General features: G+C 42.7%; 1 protein-coding gene across 2 annotated transcripts in view; it reads left to right on the forward strand.

Annotated features, from left to right (window-relative positions):
- Nucleotides 1-10,347: 10,347 nt before the first annotated feature.
- Nucleotides 10,348-24,428, forward strand: part of hhat (hedgehog acyltransferase) — a 183,076-nt gene continuing 168,995 nt past the window's right edge. The window contains exon 1 of one of the 2 annotated variants that reach the window (XR_004412871.1): nucleotides 10,348-10,701. Coding sequence is in view for 1 of the 2 variants with exons in the window: in XM_033025615.1 (XP_032881506.1) it covers nucleotides 10,572-10,701 (130 nt within the window). In the remaining variant the exon portion in view is untranslated. The remainder of the gene's footprint in view (nucleotides 10,702-24,428) is intronic. The other variant, XM_033025615.1, reaches the window with a different exon arrangement.

Consider the following 24,428-nt stretch of genomic DNA (forward strand, 5'->3'; position numbering starts at 1 on the left):
ATTGAATTACTGTACATGGTTATAAATGCAAGCCATAATCATTCGTATTGTGTACAATGCTGTATTTTTGGTGTCCTTCTAAGTTGCTCCGAGTGGATGGACCTTTTTTTGAGCACCTGTAGCATCTATGTCAATGGACGACCCACAATGGTGTGATAAAAGAGAATGAAAATCAAAATATAAGCTGCAGACGTTGTAAATCTGAAATAAAGTCTGGAAATGTTGCAAAAACTCAGTAAGTCAGGTCGCATTTGTGTCTCTTTTACTTTCCAAAGAGACTGTCTGATCTGTTAAGTATTTATGTCATTTTTGTGTTTCTACTGTAGAAAAAAAGAGAATGCTGGCTTTTGATAAAACAGCACATTAAAGTTTGGTCAAGTATTATGAAGTCATAGTCATATAGCATAAACCATCCATGCCGACCATTATGCCCCATCTCGGCTGATCCCATTTGGTTGCATTTGGCCCATATTCCGCTATATCTTTCCTATCCATGTACATGTGGAAATTTATGTTATCGTAGCTGCCTCAGCTACTTCTGGCAGCTCATTCCATAGACCCAACTCTGTAAAAACGTTGCCTCTCGGGTTCCTTTTAAATCGTTTACCTTTCATTTTAAACACATACCCTTTAGTTCTTGATTTCCCAATCCTGGAAAAAAGACTGAGCATTCACCCTATCTATTGTTCTCATGATTTAATTCACCTCTATATGATCACCCAACAGCCTCTTGTGCCTCAAGGAATACAGTCCTAGCCTACTCGGGCTCCTCTGATAGCTTAGGTCATTGTCCTGGGTATGCCCTGGTTTGACTTCCCAAAATGCAATCTCACATTTACCCAAATTAAACTCCACTAGCCATTCCTTGGTCCATTTGCTCCTCTGATCAAGATCCCATTGGAATTCTTGACAACGCTCCTCATTGTCCACAATGCCACTTATTTTAATATCATCCACAAAGTTACTAATCTAAATTGGACATTCTCATCTAAACCATTGATAAAGTTGACAAAAAGCAATGGGCCCAGCACCAATCCATGAGGCGCACCACTAATCACATGCCCTCATCTGACAAACAACCTTCCACCACCACCCTCTACTTCCTGTCATGAAGCCAATTCTGTTTCCAGGTAGCAGGCTCTCCGTGGAATCTATCTACTCTTCGAGAGTAGCCTGCCTGCCATGCAGAACTTTATCAAAGGCCATTCTGAAGTCCAGATAGACCATTTTGGTGGCCCTACCCTCATAAACCTTCTTGGTTACTTCAAAAATAACAATCAAATTAATTGGACACCATCTCCTATGCACCAACAATGCTAGCGTCGGGCCTGTGAGTTCAGCAGGGTAATGGTATTCATTCCAAAATACCATTACCCTGCTGAACTCACAAGCCCGACGCTAGCTATCTTTTATACCCTTTTACCTGTATATATTTATTTGCCTATGTACTAGTTCAATTTATCCACATTGTACATATTGTTTTAACCAGTATTTTTACTACTTTGCACTGATTAGATGCTAAACTGCATTTCGTTGTACCTGTACTCGTATTTGTGCAATGACAATAAAGTTGAATCTAATCTAATCTAATCTAATCTATCCTATCTCTAATCAACCCCTATCTTTTAAAATGAATGGATATTTTATCCCTCAGAATCCTACCACAGATGTTAGGCTTATTGGTCTATAATTCCCAGGCTTTTCTTTGTAGCCCATCTTAAATTAAGGGACAACGTTAACCACACTCCTGAGTTCTCGCCTATACCTAACGATATTTCACAGATCTCAGCCAGGACTCCTGCAATTTCTTCTCTATATTTCCTTGGATATATCTGATCATTTATCTTTCTTCATACATCTTATGACATGCTCCACCACTGTAATGTGGATTGTCCTCAGAAATCAGAAATGCCAGAAATCTGTTGATTGCCATTAACTTTCCTAAGTTCTCTAGTCTTATGAACAAGTGGAGAAATATTTATTGAGGACCTTATCCATCTCCTGTGGTTCCACACATAGATAATCACTTTGGTTTCCGAGGGGCCATATTCTCTCTCTAGTTACCCTTTTTCCCTTAACAGAAATTAGTTATTATTTATTATGTATTAATCAGATACCTAACTAATAAAACTAATGATATTGCCATAATATCGTTGATCTTGCCCTTATTTGTAGAAATTATGCGGCTGGACTGTGTTGTAAAAATAATCTTTGTGAGGTACACTCATCCTGTAAGTCAGTTAGTGCATGAAAGGGAGTAGATTTCATCACTCGTTCAAGTTGTTGCACTTAATAGGGTTAAGCCACTTGAATATAACAGGTGAATTCGTCCAACGAAGAATCATGAGCCACTTTGTACAAAGTATGTTTCTGGTGAATGGTTATTGTTGAGATGAATGTAAAGGATTATATCCATATTTTGTATACAACAAGGAAATGTCATTGCTGCTATCTTATTGCCTATATATATGACACCTGTAATGAAACCAACTGAAACATGGCCATAATTTCCACATGTATGCTGATGATAGCCAACTCTTCCTCACCACCACTAGATCTTTCCATTAACTTATCTGATTGTTTGTCTCCCACTTAGTATTGGATGAGCAGAAATTGTTCCAACCTTGCCCTATTTATACTAAAGAATAGGGTTAGAATGTGCTATTGGTGACAAACTCATGGCTATCTTAGTTGATAGTTATATACTTAGCTTTTGCAGACTCATTGTTATCAAGGTCTGCTTGAATGCAATTGAACCTCAATGGCAAGGCCTTATGCAATGTTGTGATGTAACATGGCACAGGTGGGAAAACATGTATAAATGAACTACTGAAAAGAGTTGAATGACCATGAACCCTTGTCATTGTTCTCAAATCTGCCATGGCCTCCCTAATTTTCTTTGGATATTTCTTTTGGACATTTCCAGGCTTCTTTAATACTGTCTTCTCCCCAATTTTTTATTGTTTCACCATTGATAGCTCCAACTTCAGCTGCCAGCATCCTAGGCTTTGGAATTTTCAACTTAATCTTCTCTGCTTCTTTACCTTAATTTTAACTTCTTAACACTTTGTTGAACAAGCCATTGGTCACTTGCCCTAGAACATGTGATTGGCCATAGGCACAAAGAACTGCAGAGTTTACAAAGTGCTAAAGTAACTGGAGGACATGGATAGGCAACATTTACCATCACACCGCATCCTGCAGAGAGTGAGCCACTGAGCTGGCCCCTGCCCAACCCCCGTGGCCGTATGCAAGACCCAGCAGACCACAGACTACAGGTCACGTGCTCGCCTCTTGAGGATCCGAGACTGGGAGGATGAAGCCGGTGATGGAGATGGACTTGACAGGCGAGGAGCAAGGCCCGCAGGAGTGGGAATCGGGATCTGGTCTACCGTGCCCTCAAGGTCGGCTGCGGGAGGCACCCCAAAGGCACAAAGGTGGATGGGCGAGCAGAGGTACACATGTTAATTGAGGATGTGCTTGGGTATCGGAGTACTGTACTGAACTGTATGTAAGTTATTGCACCCGTGGCAATAAAAGCACCATTGACCATTCTGGGTGAGGATCCTTCTTCAAACTGATTTAGTTGGGGAGGGAAAGCTGGAAGAGAGGTGGGGGCAGGACAACGCCTGGCAAAGTGATAGGTGGATGCCATCATTTTTTGCATTAAATGCTTCTCTATCTTGGGCTGTTATTGCTATTAATTTTACTATATAAATTGATTGTTTGGGTGTATTCGGCTTGAGGAATAACCACCAAATGCCAGAAATCTGGTGGTCTTTATGGCCACCTGCTGGCCAATTACTGAAAATGAAACAACAGGTCAGAAAGAAAAAGTAATTTAAAAAGTATTCTCTGCATGAAAAAAATGGGTCACAACAAGCTGCCAGTAGAAACCACAAATGCCAGCCATTAACATGCTAGGTGAGGATAAATGATTCTCTTGCTTTTATTAACACCAGAGGGACCTGCCCTAATCCTGAAAGGTAATGTGCCATAACATGCTGGCAGGGCTTTGCACAACATGAAACTGATGAGGTGCCAGTCTAGCAAAGCTGCAATACAGGATTACATGTGCTAAACAGCAAGAAAACAACATGCCATAGATAGGAGCAGGATATCTCCACAATATCAATGAAATCAGGTAATGAGTGAGAGCAGTGGATAGAGTAAGCACTACAGAACCAGACAAAATCCTAATAATACTATTGAAGTTCTGTGTTCAGAACTGGCTGCACCTCGAGATAAGGTGTTGTTGCAGTATAGTTACAATATAAGCAATAGACAATAGACAATAGGTGCAGGCCATTCGGCCCTTCGAGTCAGCACCGCCATTCAATGTGTTCAGGGCTGATCATGCCCAATCAGTACCCCGTTCCTGCCTTTTCCCCATATCCCCTGACTCCGCTATCTTTAAGAGCCCTATCCAGCTCTCTCTTGAAAGCATCCAGAGAACCTGCCTCCACCAGACTCACAACTCTCTGTGAGAAAAAGTGTTTCCTCGTCTCCGTTCTAAATGTCTTACCCCTTATTCTTAAAATGTGGCCCCTGGTTCTGGACTCCCCCAACATCGGGAACATGTTTCCTGCCTCCAGCATGTCCAAACCCTTAACAATCTTATATGTTTCAATAAGATCCCCTCTCATCTTTCTAAACTCCAGAGTGTACAAGCCCAGCTGCTTCATTCTCTCAGCATATGACAGTCCCGCCATCCCGGGAATTAACCTTGTAAACCTACGCTGCACTCCCTCAATAGCAAGAATCTCCTTCCTCAAATTAGGGGACCAAAACTGCACACAATACTCCAGGTGTGGTCTCACTAGGGCTCTGTACAACTGCAGAAGGACCTCTTTGCTCCTATACTTGACTCCTCTTGTTATAAAGGCCAACATTCGCTTTCATTCACTGCCTGCTGTACCTGCATGCTTACTTTCATAGACTGATGAACAAGGACCCCCAGATCCCGTTGTACTTCCCCTTTTCCCAACTTGACGCCATTTAGATAGTAATCTGCCTTCCTGTTTTTGATACCAAAGTGGATAACCTCACATTTCTCCACATTAAACGTCATCTGCCATGCATCCGCCCACTCCCACAACCTGTCCAAGTCACCCTGCATTCTCATAGCATCCTCCTCACAGTTCGCACTGCCACCCAGCTTTGTGTCATCTGCAAATTTGCTAATGTTACTTTGAATCCCCTCATCCAAATCATTGATATATATTGTAAATAGCTGCGGGCCCAGCATTGAGCCTTGCGGTACCGCACTAGTCACTGCCTGCCATTCTGAAAGGGACCCGTTAATCCCTACTCTCTGTTTCCTGTCTGCCAACCAATTTTCTATCCATGTCAGCACTCTACCCCCAATACCATGTGCCCTAATTTTGCCCACTAATCTCCTATGTGGGACCTTATGAAATGCTTTCTGAAAGTCCAGGTACACTACATCCATTGGCTCTCCCTTGTCCATTTTCCCAGTTACATCTTCAAAAAATTCCAGAAGATTAGTCAAGCATGATTTCCCCTTTGTAAATCCATGCTGACTCGGACCGATCCTGTTACTGCTATCCAAATGTGTGGCTATTTCATCTTTTATAATTGACTCCAGCATCTTCCCCACCACCGATGTCAGGCTAACTGGTCTATAATGGTCTATAATTCCCTGTTTTCTCTCTCCCGCCTTTCTTAAAAAGTGTGATTATATTAGCTACCCTCCAACCCACAGGAACTGATCCTGAGTCTATAGAACATTGGAAAATCATCACCAATGCATCCACGATTTCTTGAGCCACTTCCTTAAGTACCCTGGGATGCAGACCACCAGGCCCTGGGGATTTATCAGCCTTCAGTCCCATCAGTCTACCCAACACCATTTCCTGCATAATGTGGATTTCCTTCAGTTCCTCCGTCACCCCAGATCCTCTGGCCACTACTATATCAGGAAGATTGTTTGTGTCCTCCTTTGTGAAGACGGATCCAAAGTACCTGTTCAACTCATCTGCCATTTCCTTGTTCTCCATAATAAATTCACCTTTTTTGGTCTTCAAGGGTCCAACTTTGGTCTTAACTATTTTTTTTCTCTTCACATACCTAAAGAAGCTTTTACTATCCTGCTTTATATTCTTGGCTAGCTTACCTTCATACCTCATCTTTTCTCCCCGTCTTGTCTTTTTAGTTATCTTCTGTTGCTCTTTAAACATTACCCAATCCTCTTGCTTCCCGCTAATCTTTGCTACGTTGTACTACTTCTCTTTTATTTTTATACTGTCCCTGACGTCCCTTGTCAGCCACGGTCGCCCCTTACTCCCCTTGGAATCTTTCTTCCTCCTAGGAATGTACTGATCCTGCACCTTCTGTATTATTCCCATAAACACCTGCCATTTTTGTTCCACTGTCATCCCTGCTAGTGTATCTTTCCAGTCAACTTTGGCCAGCTCCTCCCTCATGGCCCCATAGTCCCCTTTATTCAACAGTGACACTGACACCACCCTCTCCCTCTCCAATTGTAGATTAAACCAGACCTTGTTATGGTCACTACTTCCTAATGGCTCATTAACCTTGAGGTCCTTTATCAAATCCGGTTCATTACATAACACTAAATCCAGAATTGCCTTCTCCCTGGTAGGCTCCAATACAAGCTGTTCTAAGAATCCATCACGAAGGCACTCTACAAAGTCCCTTTCTTGGGGTCCAGTACCAACCTGATTTTCCCAGTCTACCTGCATGTTGAAATCTCCCATAACAACCACAACCATTACTTTTGCTACATGCCAATTTTAACTCCCGATTCAACTTGCACCCTATGTCCAGGCTACTGTTTGGGGGCCTGTAGATATCCCATTAGGGTCTTTTTAGCCTTACAATTCCTTAGTTCTATCCATACTGACTCCACATCTCCTGTTTCAATGTCACCCCTTGCAAGGGACTGAATTTCATTCCTCACCAACAGAGCAACCGCACCCCCTCTGCCCACCTGTCAGTCTTTTCTATAGGAGGTATACCCTTGAATATTCAGTTCCCAGCCCTGGCCCTCTTGTAGCCATGTCTCTGTAATTCCCACAACATCATACTTGTCAATTTCTAACTGAGCCTCAAGCTCGTCCACTTTATTTCTTATACTTCGCGCATTCATATACAGCACTTTGACCTCCGTATTCACGTCTCCCCATCGCACCGCTTGCAATTACCTTATTCTTTTATTCCTTCTCGAACTTTCCTTCCCATTAATTCGAGAATCTTTTGTAGTTTTTCCTGTAGTCACTTCCCCTTCAACTCCATCTTTATACTCCCAATTTGTCAATCCATCTACCCAAAAGTGCAGAAAATTTCACAAAAACGCAGTTCAGATCCGAACTGGGCAACTACTGGCCACTAGTCTCTCAATGATTTTGTCAAGATTTAAGCACCTGTTTACCAGTAACCTACTCACCGATGCCGAATTTGGATTTACTTGGCTCCAAAAATTATCACAGCCTTGGTGCCATATGGAGCAAAGGCTGAATTCTGCAGGTGAGGCGACTACCTTTGATACCAAGGCAACATTTCACTGAGGGCAGCATGTCGGTGCCCTGGTAAAAGTGGTCAATGGGCATCGAAGAGAATACATTCCAGTGGTTTAAATCATATCTCACACAAAAGACGATGATTGTTGTTGTCAGAGGTCAATCGCCGTACAGGATATGACTGTAAGACTTCTTCATGTGGTGTTCGAGGCTCATCGTCTTCAGCTTTTCATCAATGGCCTTCCTTCAATCATATCAGAAGTAGGGATAATAGAACATAGAATAGTATAGCACATAAACAGGCCATTTGGCCCACGATGTCTATGCCGAACATAATGCCAAGACCAACAAACCTCCCAATAAATGATCCATATCCCTCCATTCCCTGCATATCCATATGTCTATCTAAAAGAAATATCAAACACTAGAGGGCATAAAGTTGAGAGGGATAAAGTTTAAGGGAGACGTGCAACGCACTATATTTTTCACGGAGGGCGGTGTGTGCCCGAGGTGTTGGTGGGGGCAGATACAATAGTGGTATTTAAGACTTTTAGTATTAGATTCACTGTCGCCCTGTTGAGTTTCACTATCTGTATAACTCGTTATCACCTAGCCCACAGCCAACAATGGACCATTGTGGGCTCCACCTTTCCATGATCATCATTAATTTTTGCATATATTTTATTCATTTGTTCTATATCTCTCTATATCACTTTCTATATCTCTAATTTCTCTTTTCCCTGTCCGAAGAAGGGTCTTGACCTGAAGCGTCACCTATTTCTTTTCTCCAGAGATGCTGCCTGATCCGCTGAGTCACTCCAGCTTTTTGTGTTTATTTCCCATTCATCAGAAATAGGTAAAAGGAGAAGAGGGTTAGCTTTAAGTTGCAGAGAGCGTGGGGGAGTTGGTCAGACTTGAATTGTTTTCTCTGGACAGTCTGAGGTTGAGGGGAGACCTGAGAGAAGTATATAAAATTATGAGAGACATAATAGGGTAGACAATCAGAAGCTTTTTCCCAGGATGGGAATATCAAACACTAGAGGGCACAGCTTTAAGTTGAGAGGGGTTGAGAGGGATAAGTTCAAAGGAGATGTGCAACACACAATTATTTTCACGGAGGGCGGTGTGTGCCTAAAACGCACTGCCCGAGGTGTTGGTGGGGGCAGATACAATAGTAGCATTTAAGACTTTTAGATAGACATATGGATATGCAGGGAATGGAGGGATATGGATCATTTATTGGGAGATTTGTTGGTCTTGGCATTATGTTCGGCATAGACATCGTGGTTGTTGGGTTATTGGGTTATTGGGGGGCTTTTGAGAGAGAAACAACACGAATGAAGAAATATTAAAGCTTTGGGATGAAGGAAGAAACACAATGCGAGGAATTTAAAAGCTCTGAAATTTAAAGCAGGGCGGAATACCAAGCAGGTCAGGGCATGCTAATGGAGAGAGAAAAACGGAGTCAGTATTTCAAATGGTTGGTCCATGGCAGAACTGGTTGGTTCCGATACAAGCAGAGAGGGCGGAGTTGTGAAATACAATATTGAATGGAAGATGAGGTGCAGTTTCACAAATATAGTAGCAGTTCAGGATTACTGCGAGACAAGTTCTGGCTCAATGGACAATTGCAAGAAGCTTTAAGTCTGCAATGTGGGTGGGAGTGAGGTGATGGGTTGAAGAAATAAATTACTCTCGACCGGAAAGTTAAAGGCAAATGTTTCACTTAACATCGTGAATGTTGGCGAAAAAGACACGAACATATACGTGCGATTAATGTAAAAGCTGAAATATCGTTAGCATTGCGAAATCAATATACTTTTAATTATTTTCAAAATTAGTTTGAATGTTAGGGCTTTTGGGTAGGGGGAGGAGAGGGTGTAATGTAATGTTTATGGTATAACATATCATTTAAAATTAATTTCTAAGCATACATTTATCCGGATATTTTACAGTAGGAATACGTCCTAGGCAACTGTGGGTTGAAATTTGTCCAAACTCTGAACGCTTTAATGTACATACATTGTATCCTGTCGCTGAGATTCAGTTCAATTGCTCACGCTACATTTCATTTAGTGCACGTCATCGCGAGTTTAGGGCATGTGAGCAAAGATGAATTGTTCACTGAAGATTGCCCTGGTGGAGGTGCAAACCCCGTACAGTCATTTCTGAATTCCACGTTGAACTATACATCTCTACAAATTGATGTTAGTTTGGTGTAATTACGCCGAATGGTTTATTATCCACAGCACGCAACCCCGGAAGTGGTTGGAGAATGTTAGAGAACGGCCCAGGCGGCTCTAGACTTTGTACAAAAAGAAACACAAAGAGCTGGGGCGACTCGGCGGGTCAGACAGCATCTCTGAAGAACGTCCTCTGGTGGCGTTTTGGGTCGGGACTCTTCCTCAGACTACCAATGATAACACGTTTAAGAAAGAACTGCAGATGTTGGAAAAATCGAAGGTAGACAACAATGCTGGAGAAACTCAGCTGGTGAGGCAGCATCTATGGAGCGAAGAAGGTCACCTATTCCGTCGCTCCATAGATGCTGCCTCACCCGCTGATTTTCTCCAACAATGATAAAAAAAAAAAAATTACCGCCATAGGTTCGGAATATTTAGCTTAAATGAAAACGGAATGACTATAAAATAAAATATTATTTTTGCATCAATTTGTGATTCACAGTTCCATCATATATTAAGTTGATATGACAGATCATTGCGTTAGATAATTCAATTAATATAGTGAAATGTTCAGATTTAGAACAAGTTCATGCAAAGCATGAGAACTGTCGAGGGACGCATCGAGTTTCCCTCCAGAACCTAATATCGGCTGCAACAGTCGGTTTGCAATGGTGCAGCCGTGCTCAAGTTTCGGAAAGAAACATTGTCCGCTTGCTAAACGCTCACATTGGGGCAGCGGGGAGGAACCGTGGAGCGGGCTCGGGGTAGAGAAAAAGCGGCGCGGGCTGCAGGTGAGACCGGCGGAGCCCCCGCGCGCTCCAGGGCTCGCCGCTAACGTGAGCGCGCGCTCGCTCGCTCGCTTTGCAGCGCCGGCGTCTCTCGCACCATGAGCTGCAGCGGGGCAACTGGGCGACTGCGGAGCGCTGCCCTGCCGACCTGCGAACTCGCCTTCTACCTCGCCGTCACCGTTGGATTCCACTTGTACTCCTTCTACGAGGTGTTCAAAGTCTCCAGAAGTAAGGACGCGCTCCCTCTACCCGAGGGGGAGTTGACAAACCATGTGATAGCTATGTGTAGGAAAGAACTGCAGTTGCTGGTTTAAATCGAAGTCTGAAGAAGGGTCTCGACCCAAAACAGCACCCATTCCTTCTCTCCAGGGATGCTGCCTGAGTTACTCCAGCATGTTGTGTCTATCATGTGATAGCTAAATACGCTGCATTAGTTAAAGTTGCAGACATTGGGCATCCTTATGCATATAGGTCAGGTTCCGTTTCTCCATTAAATATTCTATCTGTAGGTCCGAAATATGCTTCGAATCATTGCAGAAAAGACAAGAGGTTGAATTCAAAGTCTGGGAATTTGAAATAACACCAGAAAATGTTGTACATTCAAAAACCAGCCAATTAGCCAAACAGCCAAGACATTAAGGAAAGCGTAGCATTCTTTAGAGGTGTTCCTTTTCATGCTGCTGACTCGTGTTTCCAGTCCTTTAAACAAAAGCATGTTGTGTCTATCAAGTGATAGCTAAATACGCTGCATTAGTTAAAGTTGACTTTACTCTGAACAGGGGGGGAAACAAGGGATTTTACTTGCCATACCATTTACTACTAATGCGGAGGGAATTCTCGCATTTATGTGGGCAAGTAAATATTTTATAACTAATTAATTATAACGAATTAATTAATTCTGAGTCTAATGTGACATAATAATAAGATAATCACCATGGCATCACTACAGCAATAGACTTATTCCAAACACCAAAGCTAAATAGTAAAATGAAATTGAAATGCTCCAGAATGATCGCGTCCGCAGTTGGAGTGGAAATATTAATCAATATGAAAACCGTGCAAATCATGCATGCAATGAGATAACTGTTCTTGAAATTGTGCTAACTGGAGTGTCGGATGTGAATCAATGCCAGGAGTGTTCTTACACAATGCAAAGGATTTAAATGAGTGAGCTAGCAAGGATGCAGGTACAATTTCCAAGCTGGTAGAATTGATACACAAATGTTGAAAAGCCCGTGCAGTTGAGAAAGTATTTCAACTTATCACTGCAGAAGAATTCAAGGTGAAGAGAAACAAGATAGTGATAAGATATATTCACGAGGCATCCACTGAAGCAAGTTTTGGCATTGATAATTAAACTAAGCAGATTGTTTTTGTTAATTGCTGCATTTTTTGTCTATAGTAGATTCCATTTCCTGAAGGATTCCAGTGAACAAATGAATTATGTAGAGACATTAGAAGATAGCTTCAAGGTCATGAGAACTGTGACCAGGTTTTTGATTGACGAATGGATTGATTGAAAGATCCAGCATGGAAACAGGCTCTTTGGCCCTGTGAGTTCACGCCAACTATCGATCACCCGTTCACACTAGTTCTTGTTATCCCACTTTTGCATCCACTCTCAACACAAAAGGGGCAATTTACGGAGACTATGTTAACCTACAAACCCACACATTTGTGCGAGGAAACTAGAGCACCCGGAGGAAACCCACATCATCACAGGGAGAATGTGCAATCCCCACACAGGCAGCACCTGATATTGGGATCGAAACTGGGTTTCTGGCGTAGTGATGTAGGAATATGAGTCTTAAAACCAACCCATATTTATTTGATCCCTCAATGGCCAATGGGAACCCAAGTAATGTTTTTTTGATTCATTTCAGAAGACTAATTTATACAAAAGACATATGCAGGAAGGTCTGCCTTGTTGTGGGAACCTTTACACCACTGCTGCTCAACAAAAAGTTGTGATTTTCAATTGAATCAGGCCTAATGGCTTTCTGAAGAGTTCTTCTTCCCTTCATGAACTTTCTGATACATCCCTCAATGTAAGACTGTGTTCCTTGTTCAAGATAAACCCCAACACCCTAATGAAATAGTTCTTACCATTTATCATTTCAAATCCATTAATTACCATGTTTCCCAAGTAGATCACCATTTCATGTATGAAAGGGAATTGATTTGTCATTCAATTTACTTCAGTTGTGCAAATATAAAATAGTTAATGCTTAGTTGTGTCTTAAATTTGATGCCAGTATATATAAGTCTGAAGAAGGGTCTCGACCCGAATCGCCACCCATTCCTTCTCTCCAGAGATGCTGCCTGTCCCGCTGAGTTACTCCAGCATTTTGTGTCTACCTTCGATTTAAACCAGCATCTGCAGTTCTTTCCTACACATATATAATTTTTAAACTGTATTCATATGCAGCCATTTTTATTCCTGGTTGAATATATGGATCTGCAATGTGTTACTCTTCTATCCACATATAAATGACAAAATGCATAGGGTACAATCTTTGAAATGTAACACTAGAGGGCAGGCTATGAATGCACTCTGCAATTTCGTTCTGGAACGCATTGAAGTTTTACTTTTTTTTCTTATTGGCTGATTTAATGTTTGTCAGTGTTTATTTCAGGACTGGTTCATTTGTCAGCTCTTTTCCATCATTATTTTTTTTAAAGAAACCCTTTTAATGAATGGGCCAGTATTTATTCCTTCTCTTTTTTCCATAACTTACAGCCTTTTGTCTCTTTTTCATCTCTAACCGTTGTCCGTCCATCTGCCAATCACCCCCCCCCCCCCCCCATTATCTATTTCCACTTACCATTTGCCAGGCTTTGTCCTGCCCCCACGTTTTTTCCAGCTTTCTCATCCCCTCCCACCTCCCCTAACTACAATCAATCTGAAGAAGGGTCCCGACTCAAAACGGCGCTTGTACATGCCCTCCATAAATGCTGCCTGACCCGCTGTATTATTACAGCACTTTGTATTTTACTCAAGATCACAAAGTAAAATCCTTGTGTCTCCTCTTTTTTCCTTCTACGTTCTTTATGTTTAATTTCTAATTCTCCACCTCCCTCAACCATTTTCCCTGTCATTAAATGTTTAAAGACGATCTAATAATACATTGCATTTCCTTGTGCATTAGTTGAAGCATAACTGTAGGCAGTACTAGTCTTATTACAGTATCACTGACTGAAATGGTTTGCTTTTATCACATTGGTTATTTTCACAGGCTGGTGAACAAATACAGCACCAACACCATGCTGTACATTAATACTCTACCCATGGAACAAATGGAAGGTTTAATGTTACATCCATGCTGAGTAAATTATTTCCATCATTCTCTCCAGCTATCTGGACAAATTGATCTACTTCCTTCAGGTTGACTAGTGGTTCAAATCGATCAGGATGCTTCTTGGGAAGAGGCCAATCCATTTCCTTCAGTTTCAGGCATACCAAGGGATTTGTTGCATTACATTTGGCAGCTATATTTGTTGGGCAAATGCCATGTGATCTATGAACTACTAACCATTTATATGTAGGGATAAGAAATGGCTGTACCATCATGTTTTTTGCCTTTTGTGTGATGTAATGGAGATACAACACGCATTTACTGGTAGTAGTAAAGAACATGTGGAAAGTTTTCTTAGTGATTTAACTGTGATTTTCCAATGTTTTATAGATTCAGGATTAGATCCTGTGGATTGGAGGGTAGCTAATGTTATCCCACTTTTTAAGAAAGGCGGAAGAGAGAAAACTGAATTATAGACCAGTTAGCCTGACATCGGTGGTGGGGAAGATGCTGGAGTCAATCATAAAAGTGAAATAACGGCACATTTGGATAGCAGTAACAGGATCGGTCCAAGTCAGCATGGATTTACGAAGGGGAAATCATGCTTGACTAATCTTCTGGAATTTTTTGAGGATGTAACTAGGAAAATGGGCAAGGGAGAGCCAGTGGAGGTAGTGTACCTGGACTTTAAAAAAGCATTTGATAAGGTCCCACATAGGAGATTAGTGGGCAAAATTAGGGTACATGGTATTGGGGGTAGAGTGCTGACATGGATAGAAAATTGGTTGTCAGACAGGAAACAAAGAGTAGGGATTAACGGGTCCCTTTCAGAATGGCAGGCAGTGACTAGTGGAGTACCACAAGGCTCGGTGCTGGAACCACAGCTATTTACAATATACATCAATGATTTAGATGAAGAGATTCAAAGTAACAATAGCAAATTTGCAGATGACACAAAGCTGGGTGGCAGTGTGAAGTGTGAGGAGGATGCTTTGAGAATGCAGGGTGACTTGGACAGGTTGGGTGAGTGTTCAGATGCAGTTTATTGTGGGTAAATGTGAGGGGTCGACCTGTAGGGGGTATGGCTGCCTAGCCTGCAGCTGTCTGTTTTTCATTTCTTTTTTCTTTTATTATTTTTAGTTAGTTTAGTGTTTTGTTTTTAAGGAGTTCTAGCTTTTTTTATGTGTGGGGAGGAGGGGGGGGGGAAGGGGGAAACTAATTTTCAGGGTCCCTACCTGGTCGGAGATGCAGCTTTTCTCCGGGCTGCACTTTCGACCCGTCCTCGCGGCCTACCAGCGGGCCTGGAACGGTATTTCCTGAGGGGACCGCCCGGAGCATCGGCGGCGGCGGCGGCTGCGGAGCTGCGGGTCCGAGGAGCGAGGGGACCGCCCGGAGCCTCGGCATCGGCGGCATCGGCATCGGCGGCGGCGACACCGGCATCGGCGGACATGCGGGTGTGAGGACGGCGGTGCAGCGCTGGAGCGCCATTGCGGGGTGGGCGGTGCCTTGCCTGGGTCGCCGTGCTGGAACTCCGGTGAGCTGGGACCGGCGTTAAAAACATCGCGGAGCTGCGGGCGGCGGCGCTGAAACTTTACATCGGGAGCCTGGGATCTCGCGACGAGATCGCCAGTTGAGCTCCATTCGGCGCGGCCTTGTCGGCTCCGAAAGCCACGGTCTCGATTAGGGAGGCGGCCGTTCCAGGGTTCCCAAGCCGCTGAGAGGACTCTCCCGACGCTGGAACATCATCACCCGGCGAGGACGGCCTGGAACATCGCGCCTCCGTAGAGGCAACTGTGGAGGCCTCAATAGGCCGACTATGGGTGGACATTGGGGATGGGACTGGACTTTGTGCCTTCCCCGATAATGGGAACCATTGTGGGGGGATGTTTTTATGTTAAAGCTATTTATTGTTGTTATGTTTGTATTCTTTTTTATGTGCTGCACTGGCAAAAGGAATTTCACTACATCTAGGTGTATGTGACAATAAACCAACCTTTGAACCTTTGAACCTTATCCACTTTGGTAGCAAAAACCGGAAGGCAGATTATTAACTAAATGGTGTCAAGTTGGGAAAACGGGAAGTACAACGGGATCTGGTGGTCCTTGTTCATCAGCGAATGAAAGTAAGCATGCAGGTGCAGCAGGCAGTGAAAAAAGCGAATGACATGTTGGCTTTCATAACAAGAGGAGTTGAGTATAGGAGCAAAGAGGTCCTTCTGCAATTGTACAGGGCCCTGGTGAGACCGCACCTGGAGTATTGTGTGCAGTTTTGGTCCCCTAATTTGAGGAAGGACATTCTTGCTATTGAGGGAGTGCAGCGTAGGTTTACAAGGTTAATTCCCGGGATGGCGGGACTGTCATATGCTGAGAGAATGGAGCTGCTGGGCTTGTATATCCTGTAATTTAGGATGAGAGGGATTCTTATTGAAACATATGAGATTATTAAGGGTTTGGACACGCTAGAGGCAGGAAACAGGTTCCCAATGTTGGGGGAGTCCAGAACCAGGGGCCACAGTTTAAGAATAAGGGGTAAGCCATTTAGAACGTAGATGAGGAAACACTTTTTCACACAGAGAGTTGTGAGTCTGCCTCAAAGGGCGGTGGAGGCCGGTTCTCTGGATACTTTCAAAAGAGAGCTAGATAGGGCTCTTAAAGATAGCAGAGTCAGGGGATATGGGGAGAAGGCAAGAACGGGGTACTGATTGGGGATGATCAGCCATGATCACATTGAATGGCTCGCAGGGCCGAATGGCCTACTCCCGCACCTATTGTCTATTGTCTATTGTATAATTGTGTAATCACAGTTGTACTGTAATAATACCGAATGACAGCTAAATTAGAATAATTGAAGCTGTGTAGTGTGGCGCGTTGTCCGCTGTTATCCTCAATAGAGACTGTTTCTTATCTTCTGTAGGGTAGCTTATCTAAACATACTTACCATCAGCCTCATATTTGTACTGTTGGAAATCCTTTCGGGCTGGGTTTAGCAGTATCAAGGAGTATCCTCAAAACAGCATCTTGGCTATTTTTTACCTTTTGCTTATTTTTTTATCATAACCCCTGCCCTTCTATACTGTAGTAAGGTCCATCCCAACAGCTTGTTTTGTCTGTTCATCGGGTAATTTATTACCGCAGCAGTGTAGGTGGCCTGATGTATGTTCTGGGATGTGTAACACCTGCACTAATGACCGATTCATTAACTCATGAATCGCTTTTCACGTGGACAAACATGGAAGTGGTTTTCCTTTGTGTGTTTTCCTTCCATTAGTCGACTAGGTGTGGAGATCCCTTTCCACTGCATTCTTGACATAATTAGCGTCTGTACAGATCAGAACTGGTTCAACTATATTCACCTGTTTTTAAAATATTTTCTAGGGCTTTAGCATCAGCAAATTGTGCTTTTGGTTCCTGAATTAATGAGTTGTAACTCATGAGCTTGAAATTCTGCCAGATAAGAATTTACTTTTTATAATCCCAGCTCCGGCATGTAGCCAACTAGACTCGCTTTTCTGGTTCTCACCACATTTCAGAGTAATGTATCAAAGGATGTTGCGCTTCATTAGGCCATGAAGGAGATGATTCTTCATCCTCCATGACTGGCAAGGATTGTAAGTCATAGCTTACAGGAACATATTTCCATTTTTCATATCTAACTGAGGTGGCTCTCTGTTCATTCTTTTTCGGTTATTATTTTGCAGAAGTTCAAATTGTGTTTGTATGATAATAGGCTTGTCTCCTTGCAAGAGGTCTTACTGCAACAAGTGTATGGAATACTAGAGTGAGACATCACAATGAGGCAGTAAATCTCTACACTGTTAGGGTGAATTTGTATGAGGAATAGTGCATGGGAGCTTATGTTTCTTCGTCTTCATTATAACAGATAGCTCAACTAGATTTGGGAGAGACACAGATTTGCGAACAAGAGATTTGTTAGGTCTCTTGTCCGGAAATTTACTGCTTGACTAGACTAAGTGGGACTAGTTGGGTCCCTGTCACACTGGAGGCCTGGTCCCCCAACGCAACCCATTCCCCAACGCAATATTCCGCCACTCACCCATAGCCCCCAACTGCGCAAGTGAGGCTCATTTCCTCTCATCCCCCCCGCACTGCCGCCCCCTCACTCCCGCCCCCTCCTCTTCATGCTACCTCTTCTTCCCCTCTCCTCCTTCCCTCCCCAAGCCCTCCCTCACCTCTCCCTCCCTTTCCTTTCCCCTACCCTCAGTCACTACCCTGAGTTCTGAGGGAAGTTCTTTATTTTCCCAGACCTTGAGGAGCAGGGCGTGGATGTGATACAGCAGCTCCGGTCCACCTTCCTTTAACATCTCAGCTGTGATCCCACCTGGACCGGTGGCCTTGTTGGCCTTGTTCTTAAGGCTCTTGATGGCATCTTGAACCTCTGTCATAGTGGGAGGTTCTTCCATATTTTCTCTGATGGGACTCTGTGGGATGCGGTGGGTAATGTCTGGTTCAGTTGTGCTGTCACGGTTGAGGAGTTCCTGGAAGAGCTCTTTCCATCGGGCGTTAATGGACTCATTGTCCTTCAGCAGTTCTTGCCCGTCTTTTGGGCGCCGTGGGTTTAAGCCGCGGTAGCTTGGACCATAGACGGCCTTAGTAGCGCTGAAGAAGCTCTGCTGTCACCTCAGTCTGCCAGTCTCTGGATTTCCAGTGCCTTTTCTGTCCACCAAGAGTTCTTAAGTTCCCTCACCCGGCTCTGGACGTCCGCCTTGGCTCTGGAGTGAGCCGCTCTTTTGGCCTTGCAGGTTACATCGTTTTGCCAGGCACGAAAAGCTTTCCTTTTTTTGGAGATGAGCTGATCTATCTCTGTGTTGTTCTCGTCAAACCAGTCCTGGTGTTATCTGGATTTGCACCCGAGGATGGTTTCGCAGGTATCAAGGATGGTGGATTTGAACCAGTTCTAGTGCTCTTCAATGTCCTCAGAATATTCCTGTTGGAGGCTTTCCCCAAGGGAAGCCTGAAGTTGCTGCTGGGTGGCAGTTTTCTCCAGACTTTCAAGGTTCAGTCTTGGCCGGATCTGCTTCTTTTGAATCCTCCTCTTCCTCTTGAGTTTGAAGGACATCATGGAGCGGATGAGGTGATGATCTGTCCAGCAGTCATCAGCATCGATCAGGGGCCTCGTACAATGACATAGTCAATGAGATGCCATTGTTTGTAGCGTGGGTGTCTCCAAGATGCCTTAAGTTTGTTTTTCTGGTGAAAGAGTATGTTATCCACTTTGGTAGCAAAAACAGGAAGGCAGATTATTATCTAAATGGCGTCAAGTTGGAAAAAGGGGAAGTACAACGGGACCTAGGGGTCCTTGTTCATCAGTCTATGAAAGTAAGCATGCAGGTACAGCAGGCAGTGAAGAAAGCGAATGGCATATTGGTCTTTATAACACAAGGAGTCAAGTATAGGAGCAAATAGGTCCTTCTGCAGTTGTACAGAGCCCTAGTGAGAACACACCTGGAGTATTGTGTGCAGTTTTGGTCCCCTAATTTGAGGAAGGACATTCTTGCTATTGAGGGAGTGCAGCGTAGGTTTACAAGGTTAATTCCCGGGATGGCGGGACTGTAATGCTGAGAGAATGGAGCGGCTGGGCTTGTACACTCTGGAGTTTAGAAGAATGAGAGAGGATCTTATTGAAACATATAAGATTGTTAAGGGTTTGGACATGCTAGAGGCAGGAAACATGTTCCCGATGTTGGGGGAGTCCAGAACCAGGGGCCACAGTTTAAGAATAAGGGGTTAGCCATTTAGAACAGAGACAAGGAAACACTTTTTCTCACAGAGAGTAGTGAGTGTGGAATACTCTGCCTCAGAGGGTGGTGGAGGTCGGTTCTTTGGATACTTTCTAGAGAGAGCTGGATAGGGCTCTTAAAGATAGTGGAGTCAGGGGATATGGGGAAAAGGCAGGAACGGGGTACTGATTGGGGATGATCAGCCATGATTACATTGAATGGTGGTGCTGGCTAGAAGGGTTGAATGGCCTACTCCTGCACCAATTGTCTATTGTCTATTGGTAGTGATGGTGAGGTCGTGCTGAGCACATTTGCTGAGAAGCAGAACTCTATTGGAGTTGATGTTCCCGATGCCTTCCTTTCCGATAGTACCCTTCCAGAGGTGTTCGTCCCAGCCGACCCTGGCGTTGAAGTCTCCTAGGAGAATAATCTTATCCTGCCTGGGGATTCTGGACAGTGTCTCGTCCAAGCAGGCGTAGAAGGTCTCTTTTACTTCCTGTTCAGAGTTGAAAGTAGGGGCATAGGCACTCGCAACTGTTGCCATCTGGTCGTTGGCAAGCACCAGACGGATGGTCATGAGACGCTTCTGATTCCCACAGGAAGTTCAGAGAGGTGGCTGATGAGCTGGAACCCATATCTACCACCACATGCTTTAAGCCAGACATTTACCTCACTCATGTTATTTACCTTTTGCATATGGTTCAATTCTAATCCAGAGATTATCACACAGGCATAAATCTTTAAAGTGTTAGGGCATGTTAGAGTGGTTTGTAACCTTAGAGTACAAAAGTAGGTAGTTTTGTTGAAACTTTGCACGTCAATGGTGAGAACACAACACTTTAGGTGCGATAGTCCAAGGAAGGGTGCAGTGTTCATGTAATAGAGGTGAAAGCAGAATTGTTCAGAAGCTTCAAATTGAAATTGTTTCGTACTTGAAGGAGAGCAAGTACCTAACAAAACACGATTATGGGGAAAGAGCAGTGGAATCAGACAGATGGGATCACTCTATGGGGGACCAACAAGTCCTCCTTCGGTACTGAATTAATTAGCTGATTGCATTTCAGTAACAGAAAATAGAACTTAATTGACATGCCTCGGTTAAGCACATCTCTTTTTTTATAATTAATTCCACTGGGCATTTGCAATTTTCCTTTGGCTGCTTTGGTCTAATGGTGAGGCTAACACAATTAATACTTTCAACATAGACTTTCAACAATTGCAAATGCGTAGTTAATTGCAGGAGTCTGAAATTGATGTCTGATTTGGCACGCTTTTCTAGAAGCTGAAGAATGCTGGAATCTCATTTAGGGATTTTCCTTTTTAATGACAAGGAAAATCTTAACTACTACCAAAGAGCCTTGGGCACTATAATTTAACAATAACAACGTGTACTCTTTTTCGTTCAGATTTTAGTTATTGTCGGTGATTTAAGAAAAAAAACATTTCATTTTCTCCCTTAAACCAGTTATCTTATTTCTCTATTGATTTTGCTTTCTGTACTTGATTTGATTTTGAATTAACAATTCCAAGTCACTTCCCCAATTGGATGTTTATTCAGAATTCTGCAATTCACGTTTAAACGATACGATCGATTACACTGTAATTCTGGTCACAGATGCATCAGTGTTGTGTTATTTTCTATTGTGTCTTCCTTTGAAATCAGAGGTCTGATAAAATTGTTCAATGGGCAACAAGAGGCAATGGTTGGTCATAACTTGCACAAAGGGAAATAATGTGGATTTTGGTCACTCGCCTACCCATGACATTCAATAGCATTACTATGGTAGAGTCCTCCTTCATCCTCATCTGGGGTTGAGGAAAAGGATTATCATACATCTGAAACTCACCAGGCAGATTATAAGGATAGGTCAGAAGCTAGAGCAACAAAATTGCTGGATGAACTCAGTGGGTGGAGGGTCATCTATGGGTGTATGGGGAAAGGAACTTTCGATGTATTGGGATGATCCACTCCTGATGCAGGATGTCGACATGAAATGTTGATAGTTCCTCCCCCCTTCCCTTCACAGATGCTGCCTGATCCACTGAGTTCCTCCAGCAGTTTGATTTTTGCTTCAGATTCCAGCGTCTCTAGTCGATATGCCAGAAACTCACTTCATCACACATCCTGGAGGGTATTCCATCATGTCCATGACGTGCCTTTTTATGAATGTGATGGAATGCCCTCCACACAAAGCAGGCGATTTAAGTGCAACATGGTGGTGCACCGATGGAGTTGCTGCCTTCCAGCGCCAGAGACCTGGGTTCAATCCTGACTACAGGTGCAGTCTGTACGCCGTTTGTACGGTCTCTCTGTGGGTTTTCTCTGGGTGTTCCGGTTTCCTCCCACACTCCAAAGACATACAAGTTTGTAGGTTAATTGGCTTCGGTAAAGATCGTAAATTGTTCCTAGTGTGTAAGATAGTGCTAGTGTATGTGGATTGCTGGTCGGCACGGACCCGGTGGGCCGAAGGGCCTGTTTCCACACTGTAACTAAACTAAACTAAACTTTGAGTGATTCATTGCCCTAATCATTTACTTTTACCATGCCTATCATGGGTGTACTGTGTACCACCTATGCTGTGCAATTATCATTGAGGCTACTCTAACACTTGGCACTTAACCGCCACAAAGAACAAGTATAGAAGGCATATAAAAACACTACATCCTGCAGCAAGTGTACACTATTACACATCATCCTGATTTGGAAATATGTTGCTGTAACTTTATTTTTGCTGGGTATAAATCCTGAAAACTCCTGGGATTGCAGCTGTTCAAAAGTTGTTCAATTGCTCACCACCACTCTTTCAAAGACCGGTTACAAATGGGCAATAAATGCTCTTCTTGTCAGTGATCCAAATCGGAAATAATGAATAAAAATGACTGAAAGGAACATCAAGCATAAAGGCTCATGAAGTGTCAGGCCAAATGCAAGTGTATTGACCAGCGGCAAAATCCAGGCCATTATTTCACTATAATTTTTTATCAGGATCAATATCTTGTCATGCATCATTCATAGGGGGATTGATTACTTGAAATGTTCGTTAAATATTTTCGTGTGAAATGAAATATAATCCATCTGAATAGAAGCGTTAGAGCTGGAATGATTTGGAAATGCTGCATTTAGTAGTGAGTTATTGTTTTGAATTTGCTGTGAAACACTGATCTGCTTTATATCTTTATTTCTGGTCTTAGAAAGAACAACATTTAAACAAAAATCCTACTTTATCATTTACTCCTTCTCTTCCACTGCTCATATTTACGAGTAGAACCATTCTTCCACTACACAGTATTCTATAACTCCTGGACAAAAGATTAATATGAACCATAAAAGGTTTCACATCAGTCCTGGTTGCAAATGAGAAATTTGATTAGCACATTACGTACTTTGAAAGTGATTCTTTAGTTATGCATACATATTGATTGGTAAGCCACAGAGGTAATAAAGTATGGTAGACAAAAGTGCTGGAGAAACTCAGCGGGTGAGGCAGCATCTATGGAAGGAAGGAAATAGGCAACGTTTCGGGCTGAAACCCTTCTACAACGTTGCCTATTTCCTTTGCTCCATAGATGCTGCCTCACCCACTGAGTTTCTCCAGCACTTTTGTCTACCTTCGATTTTCCAGCATCTGCAGTTCCTTCTTAAACACGAGGTAATAAAGTATTACTGCTTTGAACATACATGAAATATAAGAGGTTATTTAAAGTTTTAATACGTCAAAAAACTAGCAATTATTTACGTAGGATAACGTTGCTGGTGTTAATATTAAAAAATTATCTGTAAATGATTACAGATGTAAAATACTGCTGATGCTGAAAATCTGAAATGTGTTGCAGCGCCTGTGGAGAATAGACACACACAGGATTGATTACTCATTTTTAGCACAATAGTAAACAGAATTTCATATTTATAACCAATTACTGCTTAATACATTCATTTAGAATCAGAGAGTAGGAAATTGTTAAATCTTATTTTTTGGATTTCTTACAAGGGTCTAGGATAACATTTCAATGAATTTGTAAGGAACCATTTTAAAAGTATCCTAAAGATGCTTTCTCACTGTTAGAGATTCTCAATAATGTCATGATATAAACTGTCAATCAGAATACAATCCAATGGCAGAGAGCTGCGGATATTCTCTCGTACTTGGCTTTTCAAAAGATTATTTCAGCACTGCAACTTTTGGTTAAAATCATGTTATCTTCTTAAAATTTCCATTGACTAATTGAAGGTCAAATTTTGCTGTAAAAAGACCTTTCCGGCAGATTATTTTCTAAACCTGTTCACTAAGCAGGTGGCTGAGCACCTGTGTGTATACAGTAAACTATCTCTAGAGTTATAAAATTGTAAAAGCTTAGTTTGAATTATATGAGATTGGATTAATGGAAACACCTGTATTTTCTGTGGATGGTGAAGAGGGCCCAATATTTAGTTTCTTTGACATCTGTTGATTCCGTTGCAAGTCACCTACAAATCAGCTGCGTATTTGGCTTGTTTAACTTGAGAGTCTTGTGATTTAATTGTATATATTTCAATACTTTTGGGTAAATTTATCCTTGTTAGTTTGTCAAAAGCATTTGGAGAAAACCCTTTCTATTTCACTTTGCAAAAGACACAGAAACCCCACTTCCCTGGCACTCTCTCAAAGAAGAGTGAGGAAAGTTTCCTTAGGCAATGTACAGATGGCTCTACAAGGGAGAGGGCAAAGGTTGACCTACTCTTAGGAAATTGGGAAGGGCAAGCGGATAAAGCGGTTAGTGGACGAGCCTTTCGGGACTGGCGACCACAGTTCTATTAGCTTTAAAATAGTTATGGTTAAGAAAAGGGCAGACTCACAAATTATAATTCTCAATTGGGCCAAGGACAACTTTGGTAATATTAGACAGGGACTTGCTAAAGTCGATTGGAGTAGGTTGTTTGCGG

Source organism: Amblyraja radiata, chromosome 8 (genome assembly GCF_010909765.2).
Source record: "Amblyraja radiata isolate CabotCenter1 chromosome 8, sAmbRad1.1.pri, whole genome shotgun sequence".
In the NCBI taxonomy this organism is placed as follows: domain Eukaryota; kingdom Metazoa; phylum Chordata; class Chondrichthyes; order Rajiformes; family Rajidae; genus Amblyraja; species Amblyraja radiata.